The sequence below is a fragment of the Callithrix jacchus genome, chromosome 22 (genome assembly GCF_049354715.1).
Source record: "Callithrix jacchus isolate 240 chromosome 22, calJac240_pri, whole genome shotgun sequence".
Taxonomy (NCBI): domain Eukaryota; kingdom Metazoa; phylum Chordata; class Mammalia; order Primates; family Cebidae; genus Callithrix; species Callithrix jacchus.
The window spans coordinates 320942-345273 of NC_133523.1; the positions used below are offsets into that span (position 1 = coordinate 320942).

The 24332-nt window shown below is 57.7% G+C and overlaps 1 protein-coding gene across 24 annotated transcripts in view; it reads right to left on the reverse strand.

Annotated features, from left to right (window-relative positions):
* Window positions 1-8703: 8703 nt before the first annotated feature.
* Window positions 8704-24332, reverse strand: part of MIER2 (MIER family member 2) — a 33301-nt gene continuing 17672 nt past the window's right edge. For 17 of the 24 annotated variants that reach the window (XM_078361288.1, XM_035284105.3, XM_078361285.1 and 14 more), the window contains 7 exons: window positions 16207-16358; window positions 15778-15859; window positions 15601-15695; window positions 11994-12118; window positions 11761-11849; window positions 10445-10865; window positions 8704-9792 (listed from right to left, as the gene is read on the reverse strand). In XM_078361288.1, the coding sequence (XP_078217414.1) occupies window positions 9771-9792; window positions 10445-10865; window positions 11761-11849; window positions 11994-12118; window positions 15601-15695; window positions 15778-15859; window positions 16207-16358 (986 nt within the window). In that variant the 3' untranslated portion in view covers window positions 8704-9770. The remainder of the gene's footprint in view (window positions 9793-10444; window positions 10866-11760; window positions 11850-11993; window positions 12119-15600; window positions 15696-15777; window positions 15860-16206; window positions 16359-24332) is intronic. The other 7 variants (XM_054250542.2, XM_054250541.2, XM_078361282.1 and 4 more) reach the window with 1 other exon arrangement.

Sequence of the window (24332 nt, forward strand, 5' to 3'; positions counted from 1 at the left end):
GTCAGAGCTTTTTCTCAGCTGCATCTACTGCTGCCCCAGCTGCCCGGTCCTCCCTTACAGGAAGAACGTGCGGCCAGGGCACCTCCCAGCAGTGACAGAGCTGGCCAAGAGGCCAGGCCTCCACGCCGTCCTCCTTCGCCCGCAGATGGCAGAGCTGGAAGTGGGTAGCGGTACACGGCCCCAAGCTGGGTCCGCTAGAGACAGGACCGCCCCTGGGGGCCCGGCCACCACCCCCAGGCGAGCAAGCTTAGCTCCACAGGCTCCGCCACCTTGGTGCCTCATCGCAACCTGGATGGCTCCGGGTCTGCTTCCAAATGGACGTTTTGGAGACTGAGACACCTGGGAAAGGGATGGAAGGGGGCCTGGCACAGAGTAGGTGCCACCTCAATGCAGCCAGCCACTGCACCCGCCCTCACTGTGCTTCTCTGTGACTTGACAGGTGAAGTGCCTTACCCAAGGCCAAAACGGGAGTCGTCTCCCAGGTTTCTGGCGTGGGGCTCCTGGAGCCAAGCAGGTACCCATCGGTGGGTCTGACGTGCAGGCGGTGGGCAGGGAAGGCAGAGTGGGTGGATACTCAGTCTCTGTCTGTATAAAGGGGACACGACAGTGGCTTCCACCTGGGCTTCTAGAGAAGATTAAACAGCTGGTGAAACGCTTGACCCAGGGACAAGCACTGGGAAACTTCATTAAACAAAACACGGAGTGGGCGGGTGTCACGCGTTTGCTGGGTCAAGATGTAAAAGGTACTTCTTCCCGGGGTGAAGACGAGAAAGCATTGGAAACCACCGCCTTCAGAGTCAGAATCCAGGACCCCTGAATTTGGAAGCCCGTTAGGACTTTGCAGTCCCTGGGGTGCCCCTTAATGCATCATTGGGTAACCTGACAATCCCAGGGACAGGGCAGCCCTGCAGGCTTCAGCACTGAGTCTGCTGTGCTCTGTCTGTGAGACGTTTGCACTGGGTCACACCGAAGAAAAGCACACGGCAGCAGCCCTGCATGCGGGCAGCCCCGCATGCGGGCAGCCCCGCCAGAACCCCAGGCTCCCCGAGTGCACGGCCCCTCCCGGCCCCTCATCTTTTAAGTGCTCTGGGCCATCTCGGTGTGCCCGAGGGCTCACCGTCCCCGTCTCCTCCCCGAGCCGGCACACAGTGGGTGCTCAGGGAACGCTTACTGGGGCGGTCACCCCCAGAGGATGGGTCAGCAGCAGGGAGCTCGCTGAGAGTTTTAACTGGGTCACAGCATGACACCCGAGCCACAGTGGAGGGCAACGGTGTGTTCCTGAGGGGAGAGTTGGTCTCTGCCTGTTTTTTTTTTTTTTTTTTTTTGAGACGGAGTCTCGCTCTCCTTACCCAGGCTGGAGTGCAATGGCGCGATCTCGGCTCACCACAACCTCCGCCTCCTGGGTTCAGGCAATTCTCCTGCCAGCCTCCCGAGTAGCTGGAATTACAGGCACGCGCCACCATGCCCAGCTAATTTTTTATATTTAGTAGAGACGGGGTTTCACCATGTTGACCAGGATGGTCTCGATCTCTTGACCTCGTGATCCACCTGCCTAGGCCTCCCAAAGTGCTGGGATTACAAGCTTCAGCCACCGCGCCCGGCCTTCCACCTGCTTCTTGTACAGCACGAGGGTGGGGAGGCTGCAGGGGCCCCCCAGCGAAACAATGAAATCCCCATTCAGAAGGCTTCCTGATGCAGGGCAGCCTCTACCCCTGCCCCCAAAACCAGGATCCGGTGAAGGCGTCACCTGCAGACCTCGCATCGTCCGCAAAGCTGCTGAGCACCCACAGACCCAAAGGGCTGGGCTCCAAGGACTCGCCATGCCTCTGGTGCCCACCGCAGCCCACCACAGTCCACCAGCTCACTTCGCAGGTGCTCAGCAGGGCCCTGCTCTCGGCTCTCCCCGCACAGGCCTTGGCGCCTGGCTCCGGGTGAGGAAACATCTGCCCCCCAGCGACCACCACCCACCCCTCCCTCCATGACCTCAAGCCAGAGGACCAGCAGGCCGGGCCGGGCTGCCTCCAGGAGGCACGGGCGCCCTCTGCTGGACACACGGAGGAAGCGCCCCATGCCAGGGTCTCAGTGGCCTCCTGAGATAGCCCAGGAAACGGGGCTGCTGGACGGACAGACGACCAAAGAAACATCAGGCCGGGCGCGGTGGCTCACGCCTGTAATCCCAGCACTTTGGGAGGCCCAGGCGGGTGGGCCACAAGATCAAGAGATCGAGACCATCCTGGTCAACATGGTGAAACCCCGTCTCTACTAAAAATACAAAAATTAGCTGGGCACGGTGGTGCGTGCCTGTAATCCCAGCTACTCGGGAGGCTGAGGCAGAAGAATTGCCTGAACCCAGGAGGCAGAGGTTGCGGTGAGCCGAGATCGCGCCATTGCACTCCAGCCTGGGAAACAAGAGCGAAACTCCGTCTCAAAAAACAAACAAAAAAACATGAAGGACCCCCTCGCTGAGTCCTGATGCCTGTGAAACAGACGGGATGCCCAGTTACATCTGAATTGCAGAAGAGCAACAAACCAGTTTTCAGTATGTGTCCCAGATACTGCATTGGATAGACTTAGACGTGTGTTTTTTTGTTTTTTGAGATGGAGTCTCACTCTGTCGCCCAGGCTGGAGTGCAGGGGCACAATCTCGGCTCACCGCAACCTCCGCCTCCTGGGTTCAAGCAATTCTCCTGCCTCAGCCTCTCAATTAGCTGGGATTACAGGCACACGCCACCTCACCTGGCTAATTTTTTTGTATTTTTAGTAGAGACGGGGTTTCACCATGGTGGCCAGGATGGTCTTGATCTCCTGACCTCGTGATCTGCCTGCCTTGACCTCCCAAAGTGCTGGGATTACAGGCATGAGCCACTGCACCCGACCCACACATTTATCTGCAATTCGAATCTAAGTGGACATCCTCTATTTTATCTGGCCACCCTACCCAGGAACCACAAGGCCCACCAGGGCGAGAGGAACAACTGGGTCAGGTCAATCGAGACCCAGACAGTGCCACTCCAGAGCCAGGGCATCCTCAGCACAGCCTGGGCCTGGGAGGCTGAGGCTCTGGGGACAGTGGCCAGGCCAGGACCATCAGCTCTGGGCAACTTTCTCCCTCCCCTATTCCCCCCTACAGAAACTGTCTCAGGAGGTCCGATCTCCAGGGATGCCCTGGCTAAGGCCCGCTTCCTGGCATGACCACTGACTCTGTCCAGAACAGATTTCCATATGTGATTAGCAGGTAGGTCACAAAAGACCTTCATTTCTGGAATTTTCCTGTAATCTGGGATTACAGGCACTCACCACCACGCCCGGCTAATTTGGGGATTCTGGAGTAGAGACCGGGTTTTACCATGTTGGCCAGGCTGGTCTCAAACTCCTGACCTCATGAATACAAATTCTTGACCTTTCTGTAAAAAAAAAAGCATTCAATAAACTAACAAAAACAAGCAATAACTTTTCCTTACGGCCGCCGAGAAGCTGACAACAGTCAGTGTGTTCCGAGAGGTACGGGCTCTCCTGAGGTTACCTAGAACAAGTCTGGGGGAGGCCCAATTAGTCCTCACCGTGCTGACCCCACACAAGCAGGACGCTCATGCCTCTGGGTGGCTGAGCCTGGCCGGCCACGGGGTCCTCCCTCTTGCTGTCCCTTCTCCCTGAGGCCAGCCCCACTATGGAACGTGAGCAAGGGACCCAGGCCCGGCCAACCAGAAAACCCCTTCTGTTCGGCAGCTCCTGATTCAGGTGCGGGCACAGGACCCACCGGCCAGCTTTACGTGGGAGTTTTATTAGAACCGCTGGGCAAGACTCAGGCTTCCCACAGAAATCACAGGTGCCAGGTTGTGTACCTGGGGTTTCTGGTGCCACCTGAGTCACCACACAGTGGGAACCACACCCGAGAATAACGTCAGTTCGGATAGCAGGGGAAATATCGTACTGTGTGTCATGACGCCTGAACCCTGTTTCTAAAGGCCCAGGCATCCCTGCACTGGCTCTGAAGAGAATAACTTCTGGTCCAGGTGTGGTGGCTCACACCTGTGATCCCAGCACTTTGAGAGGCCAAGGCGGGCGGATCATGAGGTCAAGAGTTTGAGACCAGCCTGGCCAACATGGTGAAATCCCATTTCTACTAAGAATTCAAAAATCATCCGAGTGTGGTAGTGTGCACCTGTAATCCCAACTACTCGGGAGGCTGAGGCAGGAGAATTGCTTGAACCCGGGAGACAGGGGTTGCAGTGAGCCGGGATCACCTCACTGCACTCCAGCCTGGGCAACAGAGTAAGACTCCGTCTCAAAAAAAAAAAAAAAAAAGAAAGAAAATGACAGGGTGCGGTGGCTCACTCACGCCTGTAATCCCAACACTTTGGGAGGCTGAAGTGGGTGGATCACCTGAGGTCTGGCGTTCGAGACCAGCCCAGCCAACATAGTGAAACCCCATCTCTATTAAAAATACAAAAAATTAGCCAGGTGTGGTACGGGCACCTGTAATCACAGCTACTCAGAAGGGTGAGGCAGGAGGAGCGCTCAAACCTGGGAAGTGGAGGTTGCAGTGAGCTGAGATCGCACCACTGCCACTCCAGTGGGAACAGAATCAGACCTCCTCAAAAAAGAAAAAAAAGATAAAAAACAAAATGCAAAGCAACAGAATGACAATTATTAGTAATCATTATTAAAAGGATAAAGATTGCAGAAGATGGGGGGAAATGAGGAAATGGAGAATTTCCACAGAAAAATTAAAAACACCCAAGAGCAAATATTAAAATATACAATATGGCAATTTAAAAATTTTGTGACACGGACTAAATAGCAATCAGGACTATCAGAAAAGAGGGCTGGTAATGCCAAAGACACATTGATAGAAATTATTCAAACAGGCTGGGCGCGGTCGCTCACACCTGTAATCCCCCAGCACTTTGGGAGGGCAAGGGGGTGAATCATGAGGTCAGGAGTTCGAGACCATCCTAGCCAACATAGTGAAACCCCATCACTACTAAAAATACAACAAAAATTAGCCGGGTGTCGGGGCAGGCACCTGTAATCCCAGCTACTGGGGAGTCTGAGGCAGGAGAATCTCCTGAGCCCGGCAGGCAGAGGTTGCAGTGAGCTGAGATCGCACCACTGAACTCCAGCCTGGGCAACAAAGTGAGACTGTATCTCCAAAAACAACAACAAAAAAAGAAATTATTCAAACAGTAGCACAGAGACAGAAAATAAGAGAACAAACAGAGACCCATGCAACAACAGCCAGGCCCGTCACACGTGACTGCAGAGACTTGTGGGCCACCATGGCCATGATACAGGTGACTGCAGAGACCTGTGGGACACCATGGCCGTGATACAGGTGACTGCAGAGACCTGTGGGACACCATGGCCATGATACAGGTGAACACAGAGACCTGTGGGACACCATGGCCGTGATACAGGTGAACACAGAGACCTGTGGGACACCATGGCCGTGATACAGGTGAACACAGAGACCTGTGGGACACCATGGCCATGATACAGACGAACACAGAGACCTGTGGGACACCATGGCCATGATACAGGCGAACACAGAGACCTGTGGGACACCATGGCCATGATACAGGTGAACACAGAGACCTGTGGGACACCATGGCCGTGATTGATATAGGAGACTACAGAGACCTGTGGGATGACACCCAGCACATGGCACATGTACCAGAGGCCCAAAAGGAAGACAGAGAGTGGGAAATCAGAAAAATTTGAGAAATATTCTCCCAGAAACTGAACTCTAAGGAAGATAAAGAAAACAAACATTTTCAGAAATAACGGTGAAGACTTCAAAATCTGTTAAAATGCACCCACCCCCAGGCCGACGTCACTCAGTTCAGAAAACTAGACCCAGGTCTATCACAAACTGTCGAAGTCCAAAAAATGCAAGAAAATCATCTATATGGTCCAAAGAGGTTTCACATTTATAGGGTTCTGTGAGCCCCTCCCTGCTGGTGCAGAGACGATAAACCTTAGAAACAAGACACAGACACAGAGCTAGAGAAGACAGGTTCGGGGTCCACTGCCAGCCGAGGCGTGGAGACCTGCAGTGGCCCTGAGTGGCTCGACGCTCCGACTGAATTTATTGAGCACAAAGCAGGGGGTGGGAAGGTCAGGGGAGGTAACGGTGGTCGGTGACGGGGTCATGTAAATCTCGTGTCTTGGAGACAGGGGCCCAGGACTTTCACGGAGCCGAGGCGAGGAGAAAACCTAATGCATGTTTCTCAGAAACTTCAAGGACACTAAGATCATGTTACTATTATTCTCACCTTTTAAGAAAAAGAGAAACCGGGGGCAGGAGCGGGGCGTGAGAGTGGACGTGGAACGTGAGCGCTGAAGCCAGCATCACATACAGGCAGTTGAGCCCCCGACATCTGCAGGTCCCCGACAGCTGCCAGGCCCGCCGCAGGAGCTTGGAGGAGCAGTTTTCTCCTGACTGCCCTGGGAAGGACACATCTCGGCCATTTTGGGCGTCTCCTCCCCTAGCTGGCTAAATGGCGGGTGCTTTCCCAGCGTGGGCGCTGCCGCACAGCCCAGGTGTCCTCCAGCAGCCCTTACGTGGGCGTGACAGAGGGCTCAGGACATCATGACTTAGGATCACTCTGTTGACAATGTCACCCAGTTCCATGCCTCATAACCCAATAGTCACTAGTAAGATTAAAGATTATATTGAGCATATATCTTTATAAGTAACTCTAAGATTATATACGATTATATGAAGGAATAACTATGCGCCTACATTTCTAATTCTTTTCTAAATCAATATATATATGGGAACAGGCTGAGGCTCCAGACCCTTGCCAAGGTACTTGCAGGGTTCCCCCCTGCATATATTAAGGAAAACGGAAGAATGGGGAAATTCCTCATCAGAAACAAGAGAGAGCAGGCGTAATTAGAACTTTAACACACCAAAAAAAAAAAAAACAAAAAAACTGTCCACTCAGAATTCTATATCCTGTAAAAATCTACTTCAAAAGAGAAGAAGGAGCTGGGTGTGTTGGCTCATGCCTGTAACCCCAGCAGTTCGAGACCAGCCTGACCAACATGGAGAAACCCCGTCTCTACCTAAAAGTACAAAAATTAGCTGGGCACGGTGGTGCACGCCTGTAATCCCAGCTACTCGGGAGGCTGAGGCAGGAGAATCCCTTGAACCCAGGAGGCAGAGGTTGTGGTGAGCCGAGATCGCGCCATTGCACTCCAGCCTGGGTAACGAGAGGGAGATTCCGTCGAAAGAAAGAAAGAAAAGAAAGGAAGGAAGGAGGGAGGGAGGGGGAGAGAGAAAGAAAGTAGGAAGGAAAGGAAAGGAAAGGGGAAAGGGGAAAGGGGAAAGGGAAAGGGAAAGGGAAAGGAAAGGAAGAAGGAAAGAAAGAGGCCGTTGAGCCACAAAAAGATATGGAGGCTTCTGAAATGAATACGGAAGAGCCAGTCTCAAAGGTACACACCGTCCGTGTTCACCACAGAACATCCTCATCAAACTGCTCAAAACCAGCGGCAGCGAAACGCCGTCAAAGAGGCAGAGGAAAAAACCAAGAGAGGACTAAAGATTTCCCGCGGGAGGCAGGGTGAACCGGAAGACAGAGCACCTTCCCGGCCTGAAGGAAACTAAACCGGACCCCAGTGCTCCAACGGAAACTGCTCTACAGGCCAGGCGCGGTGGCTCGTGCCTGTGATCCCAGCACTTTGGGAGGCCGAGGTGGGTGGATCACGAGGTGAGGAGTTCAAGAGCAGACTGGCCAACACGATGAAACCCCGTCTCTAAAAAAACACACAAAGTAGCTGGAATTGGTAGGTCGTGCCTGTAATCCCAGCTGCTTGGCAGGCTGATTAGGAGAATCGCTGGAACCTGGGAGGCGGAGGGTGCAGTGAGCCGAGATTGGGCCTCTGCACCCCAGCCTGGGCTACAGAGCGAGGCTCCAACTCAAAAAAAAAGAAAAGAAAAGAAAAGAAAACCACACCACAGCCCATCCCCACACCACCAGGCTGCCCAGCGGCTGGCACTGGTTCTCACAGCTCCTGGCCCTGGCTCACCGGAGACCCCTGACTCTCCCGTACCCATCACACAAGTGGTCCTGGCCCATCTCTTTCCTATCCTCCCTCAGGCCAACCCAATCACCTCCCAACTGGGGGCTGGCCCCTCACATGGCTCACGCAGACCTTGGCACACGCCACCACCGTGCCCACATCTCCCTCACTGACATGGAGAGGGCGCCACCAACACGGTCTGAACAGCCCCTGCAGAGCTGTGAACAACGCAGACCTCGAGCGGCTTCCACACCAAGAACACACTCGGCCTCATAACCCGCGGTGCCCACCCTGCCCCGCACCTGCCCTCTGTGCCCGCAGCCTCTGGGAGCCCAGGCCTGTCACCTCCGTGTCTGCTGTCATAACTGCCAGGACTCTGCTGAAGTGGGCAAAGCAGGCCCATCCTCCTTCAGGCTCAGCTCAAATGTCACTTCCAGGGCACTGCCCCGACCACCTCTAGGCAGACACAGGCCCTCCTCACACACACTCCAGCATCGCGCCTACATTCCCCTTACTGAGCAGCCGACACGTGGCCCACCACGCCGTCCCCTCACTGGACCCCCTGCCTGTGTTGGTCACAACTTACCCCAGATCGTCAAACAGACACGCAGGCCCCGAGGGAGAGGACAAGGACACCCGCCATCCCAGCCCCACCCAGTCCACCACACGGCGCCCTGGGCTTCAAATCAAGTTTAATAAATAAAACAGCAAGGGGGGTTCAAGGCAGTTATCACTTCACAGTGTGGTCCTTGGTGGGGGTGAGGGATGGTCGAGTCCACTCGGAAAGGTGCTCGGACACAACAGGCCGACGGCACCCGCCCACTGAGGACCCCACTCCAACGTGTAAACAGACAGACGAGGGGCGGGGAGGATGGGACTCCGAGCCAGCGTGCTGGGACGCTCCCACAGAAGAAAAGCCTGCAGGGCTGGGCAAACGGGCTGGAGTCGGGCCCGCGTGGTGGCAAGGGCGGCCGGCTCCTCTGGGGGCCCCTGCCTTGGTACTGGGGGAGGGCAGCAAAGAGGGTGTAAGCCACCTGTCTCCTCAAACCCACGTCTGGGGTTGCTGAGGGGCCCCCACCCCAACCGCTCAGGATCAGAAAGCAGGGATGGAGGGGAGGAGGCGGGGGGGGGGGGTGTAAAGTGCGGCTTTTCCTGAAGTGGAGACAACGGGGTAGGGGGGTGGGGGGAGCCGGACAGCGAGGTATATGGCTCTGTGCCCCAAGGGGTTGGCACTGAGAAGCAGCTGCCCATGACCCCCCAGCTGGGGCAGCCCACGGCCCTGCCAGGTGTGGAGAGACAGAGCCCAGCAGGGAGCTGAGGGCGCCCCAGCGGAGGCTGCTGGTGCGGGGCGGGGCGTCCTGCCATCTCCCCGCCGGGGCAGCAACCCCTTCCCTCGCCTCTGCTGGCTGGAAGGGACTAGGCGGCCGGCTCTGCCCGGTGTCCCCAGGGCCGGGTCTTTCTGTCCCTGGCCGCCTGATGAACCCCACGTGCAGGCAGTAGCCTGGACCCAGGCAGCAGTGCCGGGCGCTGACGGTGCTGGGTATGACCCTGGGTCCAGTCTGTGTGGTTGGGGGCAGGGGCTCATGGCCCAGCCCCCTCACCCCAGTCCCGATGTGTTCTGAAGCAGAGGAGGTGCTGCCCCAAGGCCTGAGAGGGGGGAAGGGGTCAGAAGACCGACCGAGGCGGGCCAGCAGCAGCGCCAAGTCCAGTCTGGGCCACACACGCCCGCCCACAGCCAGGAATCAACAGGTCATCACATTACAGCTGCAGGGGAGACCAAGAGAGAAGCAGAGTCAGTGAGGCCCACATGTCCACACGGCCTCGTGCCGGGGGCTGACCCGAGCCTCCCAGCCTTGCCCCTGCCCAGAACCTACACGGGTGAGTGTCAGCGACGCCCACATGTCCACATGGCCTGGTGCCGGGGGCTGACCCGAGCCTCCCAGCCTTGCCCCTGCCCAGAACCTACACAGGTGAGTGTCAGCGACGCCCACATGTCCACACGGCCTCGTGCCGGGGGCTGACCCGAGCCTCCCAGCCTTGCCCCTGCCCAGAACCTACACAGGTGAGTGTCAGCGACGCCCACATGTCCACACGGCCTGGTGCCGGGGGCTGACCCGAGCCCTGCCTCCCCCAACCTACACCAGTGCAAGTAGCCTGAACAAGCCCCTACAGCAGCAGGGCCCATGCTCTGGGGAGCTAGTGGCTGGGGCAGGGCAGGGAGAGCCCGGCGCCTGCCCTGTTTGTGGAGAATGTGGACCACAGGAATGTATTCTCCCGCGGGAAATGCAGAAATCAAACCAGAAGTAGAAAAGAAACTAAAGAAACTGTCCTCGGGCCCTCGGGGCAAATCCGCCCCCTTCTGCAGCTCAGCCTGAGGGCTGGGGGGACCTCAGCTGGGGCGCTGGGCAGCACTCACTGTGACAGGGGCTCCGAGTGTAGCCCGGGGGCCGGGCACGTGGGGTGGGCGGCCAGGAAGGGGTTCACGTCCCCAATGCCGATGAGTCCAAACTCGGTGACTGACAAAGCCACCTGGGCAGGGGCCACCGTCTCCTCCGGGTCCGCACCCAGGTCCACATGGCTGGGGATGAGGGGCAGCTCCCCGGGCAGAGCGAAGTCCACGGCCAACCTCGGGCTGGCGTCTGGCTCCGGAGCAGCAACAGCTGGCAGGTACGAGGCTGGGTCGGCCGGGGCTGGGGGCAGACGGGGCAGGGGCACAGCGGGGGGCTCGTCCAGCTGTTGTTGGAAGGAACAGGGCCCTGGCTCCGAGGACGGGGGGCCACCAGAGGCCACTTCAGGCTCACTGAGACCACCAGCTGTGCCATCCATGCTCAGGGGCTCTGTGAACGAGAAGGCAGCAGGGGGTGGGGCCTGCCCACAGACACAGGGCCGCAGCCACGCCACGCTCAGTCCCCTTGCACGGCAGGCTGTGGACCGGGCGGGCACCCACCTAACCTTGCTGGGTCCAGCAAAGCCCATGGACCTCAAAGAAGCCCCTGCACAAACACAAAACAAAGCAGTTACGCTGACATCTGTGAGGCCGCAGGCTGAGGCCCCCAGGTTAAAAAGTCATAACATCACTGAATGGGTCACAGCCCACATCTTTAAACCAGGGCAGAAACAACAGACTTGGGTATAAATGATGCTTAGGGCAGTGAACTAGGAGGCAAGGAGATGTGGGCACCCTTGGGCAAACGAGCCACGCAAACCGCATTCTGGAAATGGGGCGACCCTGCCGCGACTCAACCAGCTCAACGCAGGGCAAGAGAGCAAAGGGTCCCTGTCTCCACCCCACCCGCCCCCGCAGGTCTCCACCCTCGGACACGGTGAGAACTGCCCGAGGCCTCATCGTGCTCCGTGGTGGCCTCAGGTGCAAGATGCTGGCGACAGCTCCAACACCCTGTCCTTCCTGAGTGTCCCGGTGACTGGGGCTACGTCCCCAGCGAGGGGCGGGCAGGCCTTCCCGGGACACCAAGGCCTGGAGAGCACCCCACCTGACCCTGTGGGGCTCGCCGGGGGTGGGCCAGAGGCAGCCCTTCAGCAAGCCCAGGCAAGCACCGTCCGTGCCCTCCCCTCTCCTGGCCAGGTGTGCAGAGCCACATCCACACCACGTGGCGGGCCCTCGACTACCCAGATTCCCACCCCTCCCAGGCGCCAGGGACGGGGGCTCCACCTGGCCTTATAGCTCCAGACCAGCGGCCACCCCCAAGGCAGGTGACGCTCCCCATGTCTCACCTGTGTGCATCGCAGCCAGGGCGTCCTGCTCAGGGCGGGGGCGACCGGGGCCATCAGGGTCACTGCCATCCAGGTCCTGGTCTGTGTCCCTGTGGGGAGAGGGCGCCATGAAGGGCAGGGGCAGCTGAGACAAGGGACGCCCCCACCCAGGGGGTGCCGCCCAGGCACCCACATGCCCACCCCCGGTGGGGTGGCCTCCCATGGTTACTGCCGGGGAGCAGCGCTGCACGCACGTGGTTCCAGACGGGACGTACTTCCTCCGGCCCAGCCGCGTCTGCTGGGCAAAGTAGTCATAGCGCTCCGACTTCTTCCACAGGTAGTAGTACTCTACACACTCGCCCACCGACCGCGTGCGCACCTGTGGGGAGGGATCAGGTGTCACCTCCGTCCCCAGCTGCCAGCCCCTGCACCCTCAACCCAGGACGTCTCCTGGGATGGCACAGAAGGGGCACGGCACCCACTGTGCTCAGATCATGCAAGACCCTCCATGACCCTACTCAGGCCCACGGGCTACGCCCACCATGAGCGAATGGGGGATCGCAGCATGTGGCACTGACTCCTGTTTCAAGCCCCTGCAGAGCCCCCCAGCTCCTGGCTTGAGACCTCCCTTTCCTTTCTGTAGCATCAGCCACACACACGGGTCCTCCAGGGTCCACAGACTCCCAAATGCACAAGCCCGCGGCGCCTGCTCTTCCACCAAACGAGTGAGCACTTCCCAGTGCACACAAGACCCCACGGAAGGACAAACCAGTTCTGTGAACCCGACTCAGAATTCACAACGCAGCACGGAAGGACACACTGGTTCTGTGAACCTGACTCAGAATTCACAACGCAGCATAGAAAGGCCAAAACACACACACGTCAGGCGTTTGCAGAGACGAGAAGGGACGCGGGGCAAGTGTGTTCCACGCAGCACCTGGCACGGAGCTGGACGCACACCTGCCAATACCTCCTGCCTGTCCGCGTAGCACCCGGCTCGGAGCTGGACGCACACCTGCCAACACCTCCCGCCTCTCCGCGCAGCACCCGGCACGGAGCTGGACGCACACCTGCCAACACCTCCCGCCTCTCCGCGCAGCACCCGGCACGGAGCTGGACGCAAACCTGCCAACACCTCCCGCCTCTCCGCGCAGCACCCGGCACGGAGCTGGACGCACACCTGCCACCTCCTGCCTCTCCACGCAGCACCCGGCTCGGAGCTGGACGCACACCTGCCAACACCTCCTGCCTCTCCGCGTAGCACCCGGCTCGGAGCTGGACGCACACCTGCCAACACCTCCCGCCTCTCCGCGCAGCACCCGGCACGGAGCTGGACGCACACCTGCCAACACCTCCCGCCTCTCCGCGCAGCACCCGGCACGGAGCTGGACGCAAACCTGCCAACACCTCCCGCCTCTCCGCGCAGCACCCGGCACGGAGCTGGACGCACACCTGCCACCTCCTGCCTCTCCACGCAGCACCCGGCTCGGAGCTGGACGCACACCTGCCAACACCTCCTGCCTCTCCGCGCAGCACCCGGCACGGAGCTGGACGCACACCTGCCAACACGTCCTGCCTCTCCGCGCAGCACCCGGCACGGAGCTGGACGCACACCTGCCACCTCCTGCCTCTCCGCGCAGCACCCGGCACGGAGCTGGACGCACACCTGCCAACACGTCCTGCCTCTCCGCGCAGCACCCGGCACGGAGCTGGACGCACACCTGCCACCTCCTGCCTCTCCGCTCAGCACCCGGCTCGGAGCTGGACGCACACCTGCCAACACCTCCTGCCTCTCCGCGCAGCACCCGGCACGGAGCTGGACGCACACCTGCCACCTCCTGCCTCTCCGCGCAGCACCCGGCTTGGAGCTGGACGCACACCTGCCAACACCTCCTGCCTCTCCGCGCAGCACCCGGCTCCGAGCTGGACGCACACCTGCCACCTGCTGCCTCTCCGCCCTGGAGGCTTGTCCCACAGCGAGCTTGAGGCTGAGGCCCCTGCTGGGGAGGCAGAAAAGACCCCCTCACCTGTACATGCCCACCACCACCAGAACCAGGACACCCAATGCTCCCCTGCGAGCACGGCGCGGGGTCCTGCCTGGGAGTGAGACCGGGACAATCTCTCCAGAGGGCCAACCTTACATGCCCGTCATGAGGGAGCTGCCCAGGAAAAGGCCAGGCTGAATAAACACCAGCTCCCAGTCCCATTCCAGACAGAGCAAACCATCATGTGCTGGCTACACACAGCCCTGCCCAGAGCTACGGAAACACAGCCAGCAACCCTACTGCCCTGCAGCCACACCCGTCCTGGCTGCCTCCAATCCAAGCACCATGTGGTGCTGAAGTCCGATGAGGACAGTCCCTGGCTGCCGCGCAGTCACAGAGGGACGCCCTGTGGTGCACAACCAGCCCCCGGCAGGCGCCTCGCCTCCTCCATTCATGGGAAGGCATCAGGCCCCAGGACACAAGGCGGAAGCGGCCTCAGCGTAACAAGGTCACAGCCCGCAGGTCCTGAGGGGACTCAGCGCCTAAGAGGGGAGTGGACAGAGGCGGAGAAGCCACAGGTCAGCCACGGGAGGGTTTTCAGCCAGAGATGCCTGACTCTGGCAAGAGGCTGTGTAATAACCTACCCTGGGCCAGCATCACTGACCCCATCTTAGCTGTAAACTCTGAGCTTCCCCCTCCCGACCACAGCCTCTTTGGGTGCACAACTGGCCACGCTGACTCTGTGCTCATCCCACCATTTAACAGTTTAACTGTGTCCTGCCTGGCAAGCACACCTGCTATTGTGTGTAAGTCTCCTCGAAGCCCCGTTGGTGATTGTCTGGAAACACCCTTAGCAACCAACAATCCTGGGAACCTCCTCCCCACTGGTCACCAGCTAACTCGCCTGCTCTGCTTCTGTAAAATCCGCTCCAGCTAGGCTCCCTCTCCCCTACCCAAATCAAGGTGTACAGGGAAATCAAGCCCCTTCCTAGGGGCCGGGAGACTCTGAGCCTGAGCTGACTCTTGGCCAACGGCTAATTGATAAAGGACTGAATCTGGAACTTGGAGCGTGGTGCGTTTCCTTCTAAGTCGCTCGGTCATTACAGCTGGACCTTATCGCTCCAGAGGCCACAGGACACAGGGCATTCCTGCAGGACGTGCGGACACCCACAGAGGATGAGGCCAAGATCTAGGGAGGGGCAGAGGCGGCACCCGGCAGCACCCGCCTATCGTGAGGGTCTTCCCTGGGTGGCAGAAGGACCTGGGTCCCTGGAGGAGGGAACCCCGAGACCCCTGGTCCCCAGGGGTCAGGCGTCAGGGTCCTGCTGTGGGATCAGTGCTGGGCACAGAGCCAGTAGGCTCCTCTCTGAGGACATGGACATGGGAATGAGGTGCCCATGGTGCTGGGGTGGATGTGAGACAGAACGACTACAGGGATTCCGCTTCTGCCACATTCCTCCCCAAAACCAGAGCCTTGTTCTTTTCGGGACTGGAAAGGGGCCCAGAGCAGTCAGCAGAGGAAACTAGAGAAGACAGCAATGGGCACGCGGTGAGGAGGCGGACACGGGGCTTCAGGCCGGCAGTCAGTCGTGTGCTGTGGGCCTGCTGACCATCAGCCCCTCCCCAGACCTCAAGGAGCCCCCTCCCCAGACCTTCTGAGACTGAGGAGTCCCTCCCCGGATGCAGACACCCCTCCTCAGACCAAGGAGCCCCTCCCCAGATGGAGAAGCCCTTTTAGACAGAGAACTCCCTCCTAGATGAAGAACCCCTCACCAGATGAAGCCCCTTCCCAAATGGAGAAGCCCCCCCCCCAGAAAGAGGGCCCCCCCGACCCACACGGAGCCTGGGGGAGGAGGGAGGGCCGCGGCACCCGCACCTTGTTGGCCTGGATCAGGTGAAAGTTCTTCCCGTGCACCCGGAAGCCGTGCTCAAAGTTTCTGCACTCCTCTTCACTCCAAGCACAGAGCCCATCTGCAAAAACGGCCGGGGGACAGGTGAGCTGCGCGGGGAAGGGGAGGGGGGCAGTGGAGGGGAAGGCGCAGGCGCCGCTCACCTCGGATCACCTTCACATTGAACCGCAGCCTCCGCAGGGCCTCCTCCACGTTGAAGTTGCATTTCACCAACTCATACAGCGCCTGCGGAGAAGACGTGTAGACTCTTCCCACGGGCTCACCCCAGGAGCCGACGGCAAGAACCGTCTATGCCCTCCAGGCAGTGGTATCAAGGGCGGCCCACACTACTCATGCCCAGTGACATCAAGGCCGTCTACACGTCTATCCAGGGAGAGACATCAGGGTGTCTACATCCCCCTGTGGAGGTATCGGGAAGCGTCTGCGCCTCCTCCCTGATACGTGCTTTTAACTGGCCCCCTCCCGACCTGAGTGGCTGTTCCGATGCCCAGGCCCCCACACGCCTGACCCGTGGCCTCCTTCCTGCCCTGCCTGGCCCCCTCAGCCCCTGTCCCAAGCACGGCAGCACCCACCTGCTCACTGTCTTTCACAGTCTCTCCCTCCGGGAGCTGAGGCCCGGCCATCTCGTGCCACTGTCTCTTCACAGCCCTGTACAGGAACTCCTCCACCTCCCTCTCGGGGAGGACGCTGGGGTCCCAGAGCAGCTGGTCTTCGTTCTCGTAGACTGCATAAGCAGAGGGCAAGGGTTTGCTGCAGGAACCCACTGTGCACCCACACACGCCAGGACAGGGAAGAGGCACTGTCCCACCCCCCTTTTCCCTGGGGACGCTGTCACTCGCTCCTCTTGGGCTTGGTGAGGCTGGATCCAGGGCAGGCTCTGGGTGCCAGACACAGGCCTGTATCCTCATGACCAAATGCAGGCAGCCAGGAGCAGTCAGCAGGGGCGCCTCATCCAGCCAAGGGGTCAGAGCAAGCTGCGGGCAGCCTAGATCTGGGGCAGGAGAGTTCCCAGCGAGGACTCTGCAGAGGGGGATCTAAGGAGTGACCCCAGTGAGGTGAGGCTGGCTTCAGGCTGCACAGCTAGAAGATGCGGGGGCCTGAGGGAGCAGAAAGGAGACCCCAGACTCTGGATGAAGGCAGTTGGGGCCTGCGGACCCCAGACAGCGGATGAAGGCAGCTGGGGCCTGAGGACCCCAGACTCTGGATGAAGGCAGCTGGGCCTGCGGACCCCAGACAGCGGATGAAGGCAGCTGGGGCCTGCGGACCCCAGACAGCGGATGAAGGCAGCTGGGGCCTGAGGACCCCAGACTCTGGATGAAGGCAGCTGGGCCTGCGGACCCCAGACAGCGGATGAAGGCAGCTGGGGCCTGAGGACCCCAGACTCTGGATGAAGGCAGCTGGGGCCTGAGGACCCCAGACTCTGGATGAAGGCAGCTGCGGCCTGAGGACCCCAGACTCTGGATGAAGGCAGCTGGGGCCTGAGGACCCCAGACTCTGGATGAAGGCAGTTGGGGCCTGCGGACCCCAGACAGCGGATGAAGGCAGCTGGGGCCTGCGGACCCCAGACAGCGGATGAAGGCAGCTGGGGCCTGCGGACCCCAGACTCTGGATGAAGGCAGCTGGGGCCTCGGACCCCAGAAAGCGGATGAAGGCAGCTGAGGTCTGGGTCCCGTGAATAAGCAGAAGCCCTCACAGGCACCGTCGCACTCTAACCGCGGGATCTGAAGAGCCTTGGCCAGAATGTGCATCACCGCTGGGGAGATATCCTGCCCCTGGCAGCTGGTGCAGGTGGTGGATGGGCTGACAGGGGAGGAAAGGTCGACAACTTCAGATGCAGTCAGCTTTCAGCAAAGGGAGGGGCGCAGCCTCCAGCTGTGGGAAGGGACATGGCCGGGGACAAGGCAGGGGAGAGCTCACGACCAGGTCTGGGACAAGTGCCAGCACCTCTCAATTATCTAGGAAAGGGGCACAGGAACCCAGTCGAAGCAAACCAATGAATAACAAACGCCGTCAGTGCAGAGGGAGACAGTGAGAAATGCACACGGGAAACCGCTCCCACAGGAAACTACCACCGGGAGCTGACACGCAACCAGCTCCTGGGCTGGTGCTGTGCCCACAAGGCAGGGCTTCTCCTGGTCCCCGCGGTCCCGCGAGGAAAGCGGGCGGACCCCACAGCCACCTCTCTCCATCTCCACAGGCACCGCCTGAGCCCTGCCTAGACCAAGGTGGTCTCTAAGGAAAGAGGCCATCTCTGGAGAAAAGTAGCACCACGTGCAGCCTAGCACGTGAAGAGTGGGGAAACACGAGGGAAAAACGTGAGCCAGGTGTGATGGCTCACGCCTGCAATCCCAGCACTTGGGGAGGCTGAGGTGGGAGGATCAGTCGAGGCCAGACCAGCACAGTCCATCTCTACAGAAAATTTCAAGAGTGGCCAGGCCTGGTGGTACCTGCCTGTAGTCCCAGCCACGTGGGAGGCTAAGGTGGGAGAAGCGCTTGAGCCCAGGAGGTCGTGGCTGCAACGCGCCACGAATGCGCCACTGCACTCCATCCCGGGCAGCAGAGCAAGACCCTGTCTCCAAATAAAACAAGAAAACATCAGACAACAAAGCAGGTCTGCACAGCCAATACTACGCGTCAGCAGACGAAGACATCTATCTAGGGTCAGCATGTTAGGAGAACGGACAAAGAGCCGGAGAGTCTCCACAGAGACTTGAAACTTATACAGAAGAATCTCAAGGACCTTCCAGGATTGGGAAATGCAGCACCCGAATGCATGGACCCAGGGAGTAGCTTACCAGCAACCTGAGCACAGCACGAGACCAAACTAGTGGGATCAGAAAGAAACGGAGAGCTACAAAGAAAGAGCAGAGGCCGAGAGTGGTGGCTCACACCTGTAATCCCAGCACTTTGGGAGGCCCAGGCGGGTGGATCACGAGGTCAAGAGATCGAGACCATCCTGGTCAACAAGGTGAAACCCCGTCTCTACTAAAAATACAAAAATTAGCTGGGCGTGGTGGTGCGTGCCTGTAATCCCAGCTACTCGGGAGGCTGAGGCAGGAGAATTGCCTGAACCCAGGAGGCAGAGGTTGTGGTGAGCTGAGATCGCGCCATTGCACTCCAGCCTGGGCAACAAGAGCGAGACTCCGTCTCAAAAAAAAAAAGAAAGAGCAGAGTTTAGGACAGGCGTAAGACAGCTAAGCAACCTCAAAGACGTGCACACGGGTCACAGAAAAGGCAAAGAATGAGGCGGCGGCACAAAATCTGAAGAGAGAAGAGCCAAGAATTCTTCAAAACTGACGACTGATGCCAACCCCCAGAGCCAGGACACTCAGGGCAAACACAAGGACACACAGAGGCACGTGTGCACACGCACATCACAGCAAAACTGGTAAAAAAAAAAATCTGAGGCGAGACAACGGCACAATGATTTCAAAAGAAACAGTAAGACAGGCTCTGAGTTGTTTTCTGTTTGTTTTTGTTTTTAATAGAGACAAGGTTTCACCACGTTGGTCAGGCTGGTCTCGAACTCCTGACCTTGTGATTCACCCGCCTCGGACTCCCAAAGCGCTGGGATTACAGGCGTGAGCCCCCGCGCCCGGCCCAGGCTCTGACTTTTAACAGAGACGGCGGCAGACAGGAAGCAATGGAAGGAAACTGTTCAGGTGCGGAAAGAAAAAAGGCTGAAAACCTAGAAACGTATAACCATGAAAATACTCTTTAGGGAATGAAAGCAAAATCGCGGCTTTTCAGAAAAAAAAAATGCTGAAAGACAGCGTCAGGCCGAGTGAAAAGTTCTTCAGGCTGAAGGACATGACCCCACTGGAACTGAAGGGCACACGTGGGTCAACACAGAGACTGTCCACTGTTTAAAACAGCAACGTGTCATCTTGTGATACGCAGTTCTGGTTTTTTTTGGGACGGGGTCTCGCTCTGTTGCCAGGCAGGAGTGCGGCGGCGCCATATCGGCTCACCACAACCTCCGCCTCCAGGGTTCAAGTGATTCTCCTGACAGGTAGCTGGGATTACAGGCACCCGCCCCCACCATGCCCAGCTGATTTTTTTATTTTTAGTAGAGCCCATGTTGGCCATGCAGGTCTTCAATTTTAACTCCGGTGACCTCAGCCTCCCAAAGTGCTGAGATTACAGGTGTGAGCCACCGCACAGAGCCTCACAGTCCATTTTAAATGAGCACATTGTACTTCCAAGTAGACTGTGATGAGAACTCACACTGTAACCTCTAGGGTAAGCAGTGAACTAAAATCATAAGACAAAACAAAGCTACGTAATCCAAAGGAAGACACAAAAAAAATTAGAAAGAAAAACAGGCCGGGCGCACTGTCTCACACCTGTCATCCCAGCACTCAGGGAGGCCGAGGCGGGCGGATCACCTGACGTCAGCCTGACGAACATGGTGAAACCCGTCTCTACTACAAATACAAAATTAGCCGGGCGTGGTGGCGCCCCTGTAATCCCAGCTGCTCGGGAGGCTGAGGCAGGAGAGCTGCTTGGACCCAGGAGGCGGAGGTTGCGGCGAGCTGAGATCGCACCACTGCCCTCCAGTGTTGGCAACAAGAGTGAAACTCCACCTCAAAAACACAAGAACAAAGGGCAGATGGATCACACGGAAAGCAGAGAGCAAGATGGCGGCATTACACACTTGTTTTCACAATTACATGACATACAAGTAACCTAAAAAACGCAAATGAACTAAAACTCCTAAAAAACAATGACTATCAGACCAAATTAAGAACAAAATCTAGTTGGGCACAGCAGCTCGAGCGCACGTTGGGAGGCCGAGGCGGGCAGGTCGCTTGAGGTCTAGATTTTAGAGACCAGCCTGGTCGGCACGGTGAAACCTCCTCTCTACTAAAAACACACAACTCAGCTGGCTGTGGCGGCGGGCACCCGTGATCACGGCTGTGAGGCTTACGTGGGAGAACTGCTAGAAACTGGGAGGCAGAGGTTGCAGTGAGTGGAGATTGCACTGCTGGACTCGAGACTGTCTCAAAAGAAAAAAAAGATCGAAACATGCCATTTACAGACGACACACTTCAAATAAAAAGCACAGAATGGTGGAAAGAATGGGAAAGCCGAGCACACACTGAGCAAACCTACGACAAGCCGCTGAGTCACGTTTATGGCTGGTCCAGTCCTTCCTCACGGTAAGAAGAGGGTTCCTACAGGACACTTCGCAACGACAGAAGAAACAACTCAACGCCAAGACAAAGCAACCCTAACGTCTGTGCACCTAACGATACGGCTGCAACGTGAAGAAGAAATGGGCAGAATTAAACGGGGAAACGCGATCCACGGCCAGAGGAGGTCATTGCAGAGCTCTCAGTAAATACAAAAAGCAGCCAAACACCTGAGTGAGAATACAGACGAGGGGAACAACTACCCAACTGGCCAAGGGAAACACACAGAGGACACCCTACAACCGCACAACACACATGCTCTTCAAACACGCAGAACACTGACCAAAACAGATTAAATACTGGTCATAATGCGAGGCACAACCAACCTCAAAGAACTGAAATTAGAGGATGTTTTCTGACCACAGTGTAATAATTACACATCAGGAAGAGGGCCAGGCGTGGTGGCTGAGGCCTGTCATCCCAGTACTTTGGGAGGCCGAGGTGGGTGAATCACCTGAGGCTGGGAGTCCGAGACCAGCCTGCTCAACACAGGGAAACCCCATCTCTACTAAAAACACAAACATTAGCCGGTGTCGTGGCGCATGGCTGTAATCCCAGCTACTAGGGAGGCTGAAGCAGGAGAATCGTTTGAACCCAGGAGGCGAAGGCTGCAGTGAACCAAGATCGCACCACTGCACTCCAGCCTGGGCAGCAGAGCGAGACTCTGCCTGCCTGCACCATGGACCTCTGTGACCAGCACACTCCAGACGAGTTCTGAAGCAACCGGAAACCTCTAAAAGGAGAACCATCAACCCCCGGGGGGCTCATCAACTTGAGATGTCCTTCTGCGGTTCCTTATTCCCGCCTCAGCTGATGAGGCAACTGGACTTTGTAACTGACCAAGGCCAACCTCGTGACTCCAGACCCTTCGGCCCCCCTCAGGTTGCAAAAGCCGCCCTGAACTGTAACTTCTGCAACTTTCCACTGTCCACCCCAAACCTACAAAACCAACTCCCGTCCTGCCGCCCTGCGCTGACTTTAGACTGAGCACGCCCGCACCCAGGTAAAGCAGCAGCCATGTTGCTGACACAAAGCCTGTTTGGGGGTCTCTTCATTCAGAGCGCACGTTTAACACAAAACAGAAACCAGCAATAGAGAGACATGATCAATGCTACAGTGAGGTTCTCGTAAAGAGTAATACGACTGATGAAACTCCTAGGAAGGCTGAGGGGGGAACAAGAAAAAGCAGGAAATGCAAATCACCAGCATCAGGAATCAAAAAGGGGACGCCCTACAGATGCCAGGAAGGATGCGAAAGGGTCTGCTGACAGCCTGATGCCAACGGGGTCAGCAACGCACGGCACGGTAACCCCCTCCTACACACAACCCATCGAGACAGAAACTATGTACGTCAAATAAAATGAACCTGGCCGGTGGCTCGCACCTGCAATCCCAGCACTTTGTGAGGCCGAAGCACGAGCATCACCTGAAGTCAAGAGTTTGAGACCAGCCTGGCCAATATGGTAAAACCTTGTCTCTACCTAAAATGCAAAAATTAGCCTGGTGTGGTGGCGGGTGTGTGCAATCCCAGCTACTCGGGAGGCCGAGGCAGGAGGATCACTTGCGATCAGAAGTTCGAGACCGGCCTAGCTAACATGGTGAAACACCGACTCTGCTAAAAATAAAAAAAATTAGCCGGGCGTGGTGGCGCATGCCTGTAATCCCAGCTACTCGGAGGCTGAGGCAAGAGAATGACTTGAACCCGGGAGGTGCAGGTCGCGGTGAGATGAGACTGCGCCATTGCACTGCAGCCTGGGCAACAAGAGCAAAACTCTGTCTCTAAAATGAGTAAATAATAATAAAACCTCTCAGGTGCCAAAAACGCAAGTTTGACTCTTAAAGTCATACACACACAATGAAAACTTACAAAGCTGGAAGACTTGCACCACCTCGGACTTACGTGTGATGTGTAACGATTGCGACAGCGTGGCAATGACTCAGGGCGAGAGAAGGGAGACACTTCACAGACACCTGATTTATCACAAAGGCATCGCTGCAACTCAGCGGGGGAGAGAATGGACTTTATTTTCTGTTGGAGACAGAGTCGCTGCGCCTGGCCACAGTCTTCTCAACGTGTGGTGCTGGAGCAACCGCATATCCGTATGGGAAACAGTTCCCTAACCCACACTTCATACACCACCTAACACCAGACACCAAAATTCATTGACTTTTTATCTTCCTGAGATGGAGTCTCGCTCTGTAGCCCAGGCTGGAGTGCAGTGGCGCAATCTCAGCTCACTGCAACCTCCAACTCGTGGTTCAAGCGATTCTCCTGCCTCGGCCTCCCGCATATCTGGGACTACAGGTGCGCACCATCACGCCTGGCTAATTTTTGTATCTGTAGTAGAGATGGGGTTTCACCATGTTGGACAGGCTGGTCTCAAACTCCCGACCTCAACTGACCCACCCGCCTCAGCCTCCCAAAGTGCTGGGATTACAGGGTGTGCCACAGCCCTGGCCGCCATACACCAAGATTTAAATTAAGTTGGATCACAGCCTTAAATGTGAAAGGAAAACAATAAAGGTTCTAGAAGAAAACGCGGAAGAATACCTTCGAGAGCCTGAAGGTAAGCAAAGACTCTTAAATAGGACACAAACACGTTACTTTTAAAATGAAGATTGGTAAGCTGGACTTGACTGAAGACACCACCCAGAGTCAATGGGCAAGCCACACACTGGAGCACACAGCAGCAGGCGCAGCGCCCACAGAGGACTCGCTTCCAGAACGCGTAAGTCACTCCACGAGTCAGAGAAAGACCACCCAAGTCAGAAACGGGGAAAGCTTTGGGCACGCAGAGAGACTATCCAAATGGCGAGCACACTCTCCAGGGAATGCCAGTGAAACACAGGACGCCACAAGTCCTTCTCAACTCAGGCAAACTCACCCTCGGGGTCAAACACCGAGAATGTGAGCGACTCCCACAAATCACGAGTGAGAAACTCGGGCAGCATGCGTAACCCCAGCACACGCCTACCGTGCGACTCCCTGCTGTCCATCGAGACCTGAGCGCTCTATCCACGAACCAGGCACAAGGGCGTTCACGGCCACGTACGGGCCCAACCGTGACAGCAGCCCACAGCAGGAAGGGTGGGCAAACGTGGCACCCAAACCAAGCACCACAGCACAATACACGAGACACAAGCACGCAGACGACTCCAACAGCACAGACGTCACACGGAGTGGGAGAGGCCGGCGGCGTCCCACGGCTGAAGCAGTGCTGGCTGCCGAGGACAGGGCACCCTCATGGGGTGAGTCAGGGTTGGGAAAGGGCCCTGATGACAGGCTCCGAGGCCAGGGTTCCACCCAGAGTGTGACTGCAGGTGCCTTTTCTGGGTGAGGGTCCCGTGTCCCCTCCGACCCTGCCTTCTGGATGTCCCAGGTTGGCTGCACCTGCCTGCCTCCGTCCTCCTCTCACACTGTCCATCCCAGCCACGGAATCACCTTGGAGAAGGCTCCTGAGCAGCAGCACGGGCCCAGGGCCTACAAGGCTCCGGGGCTAGGC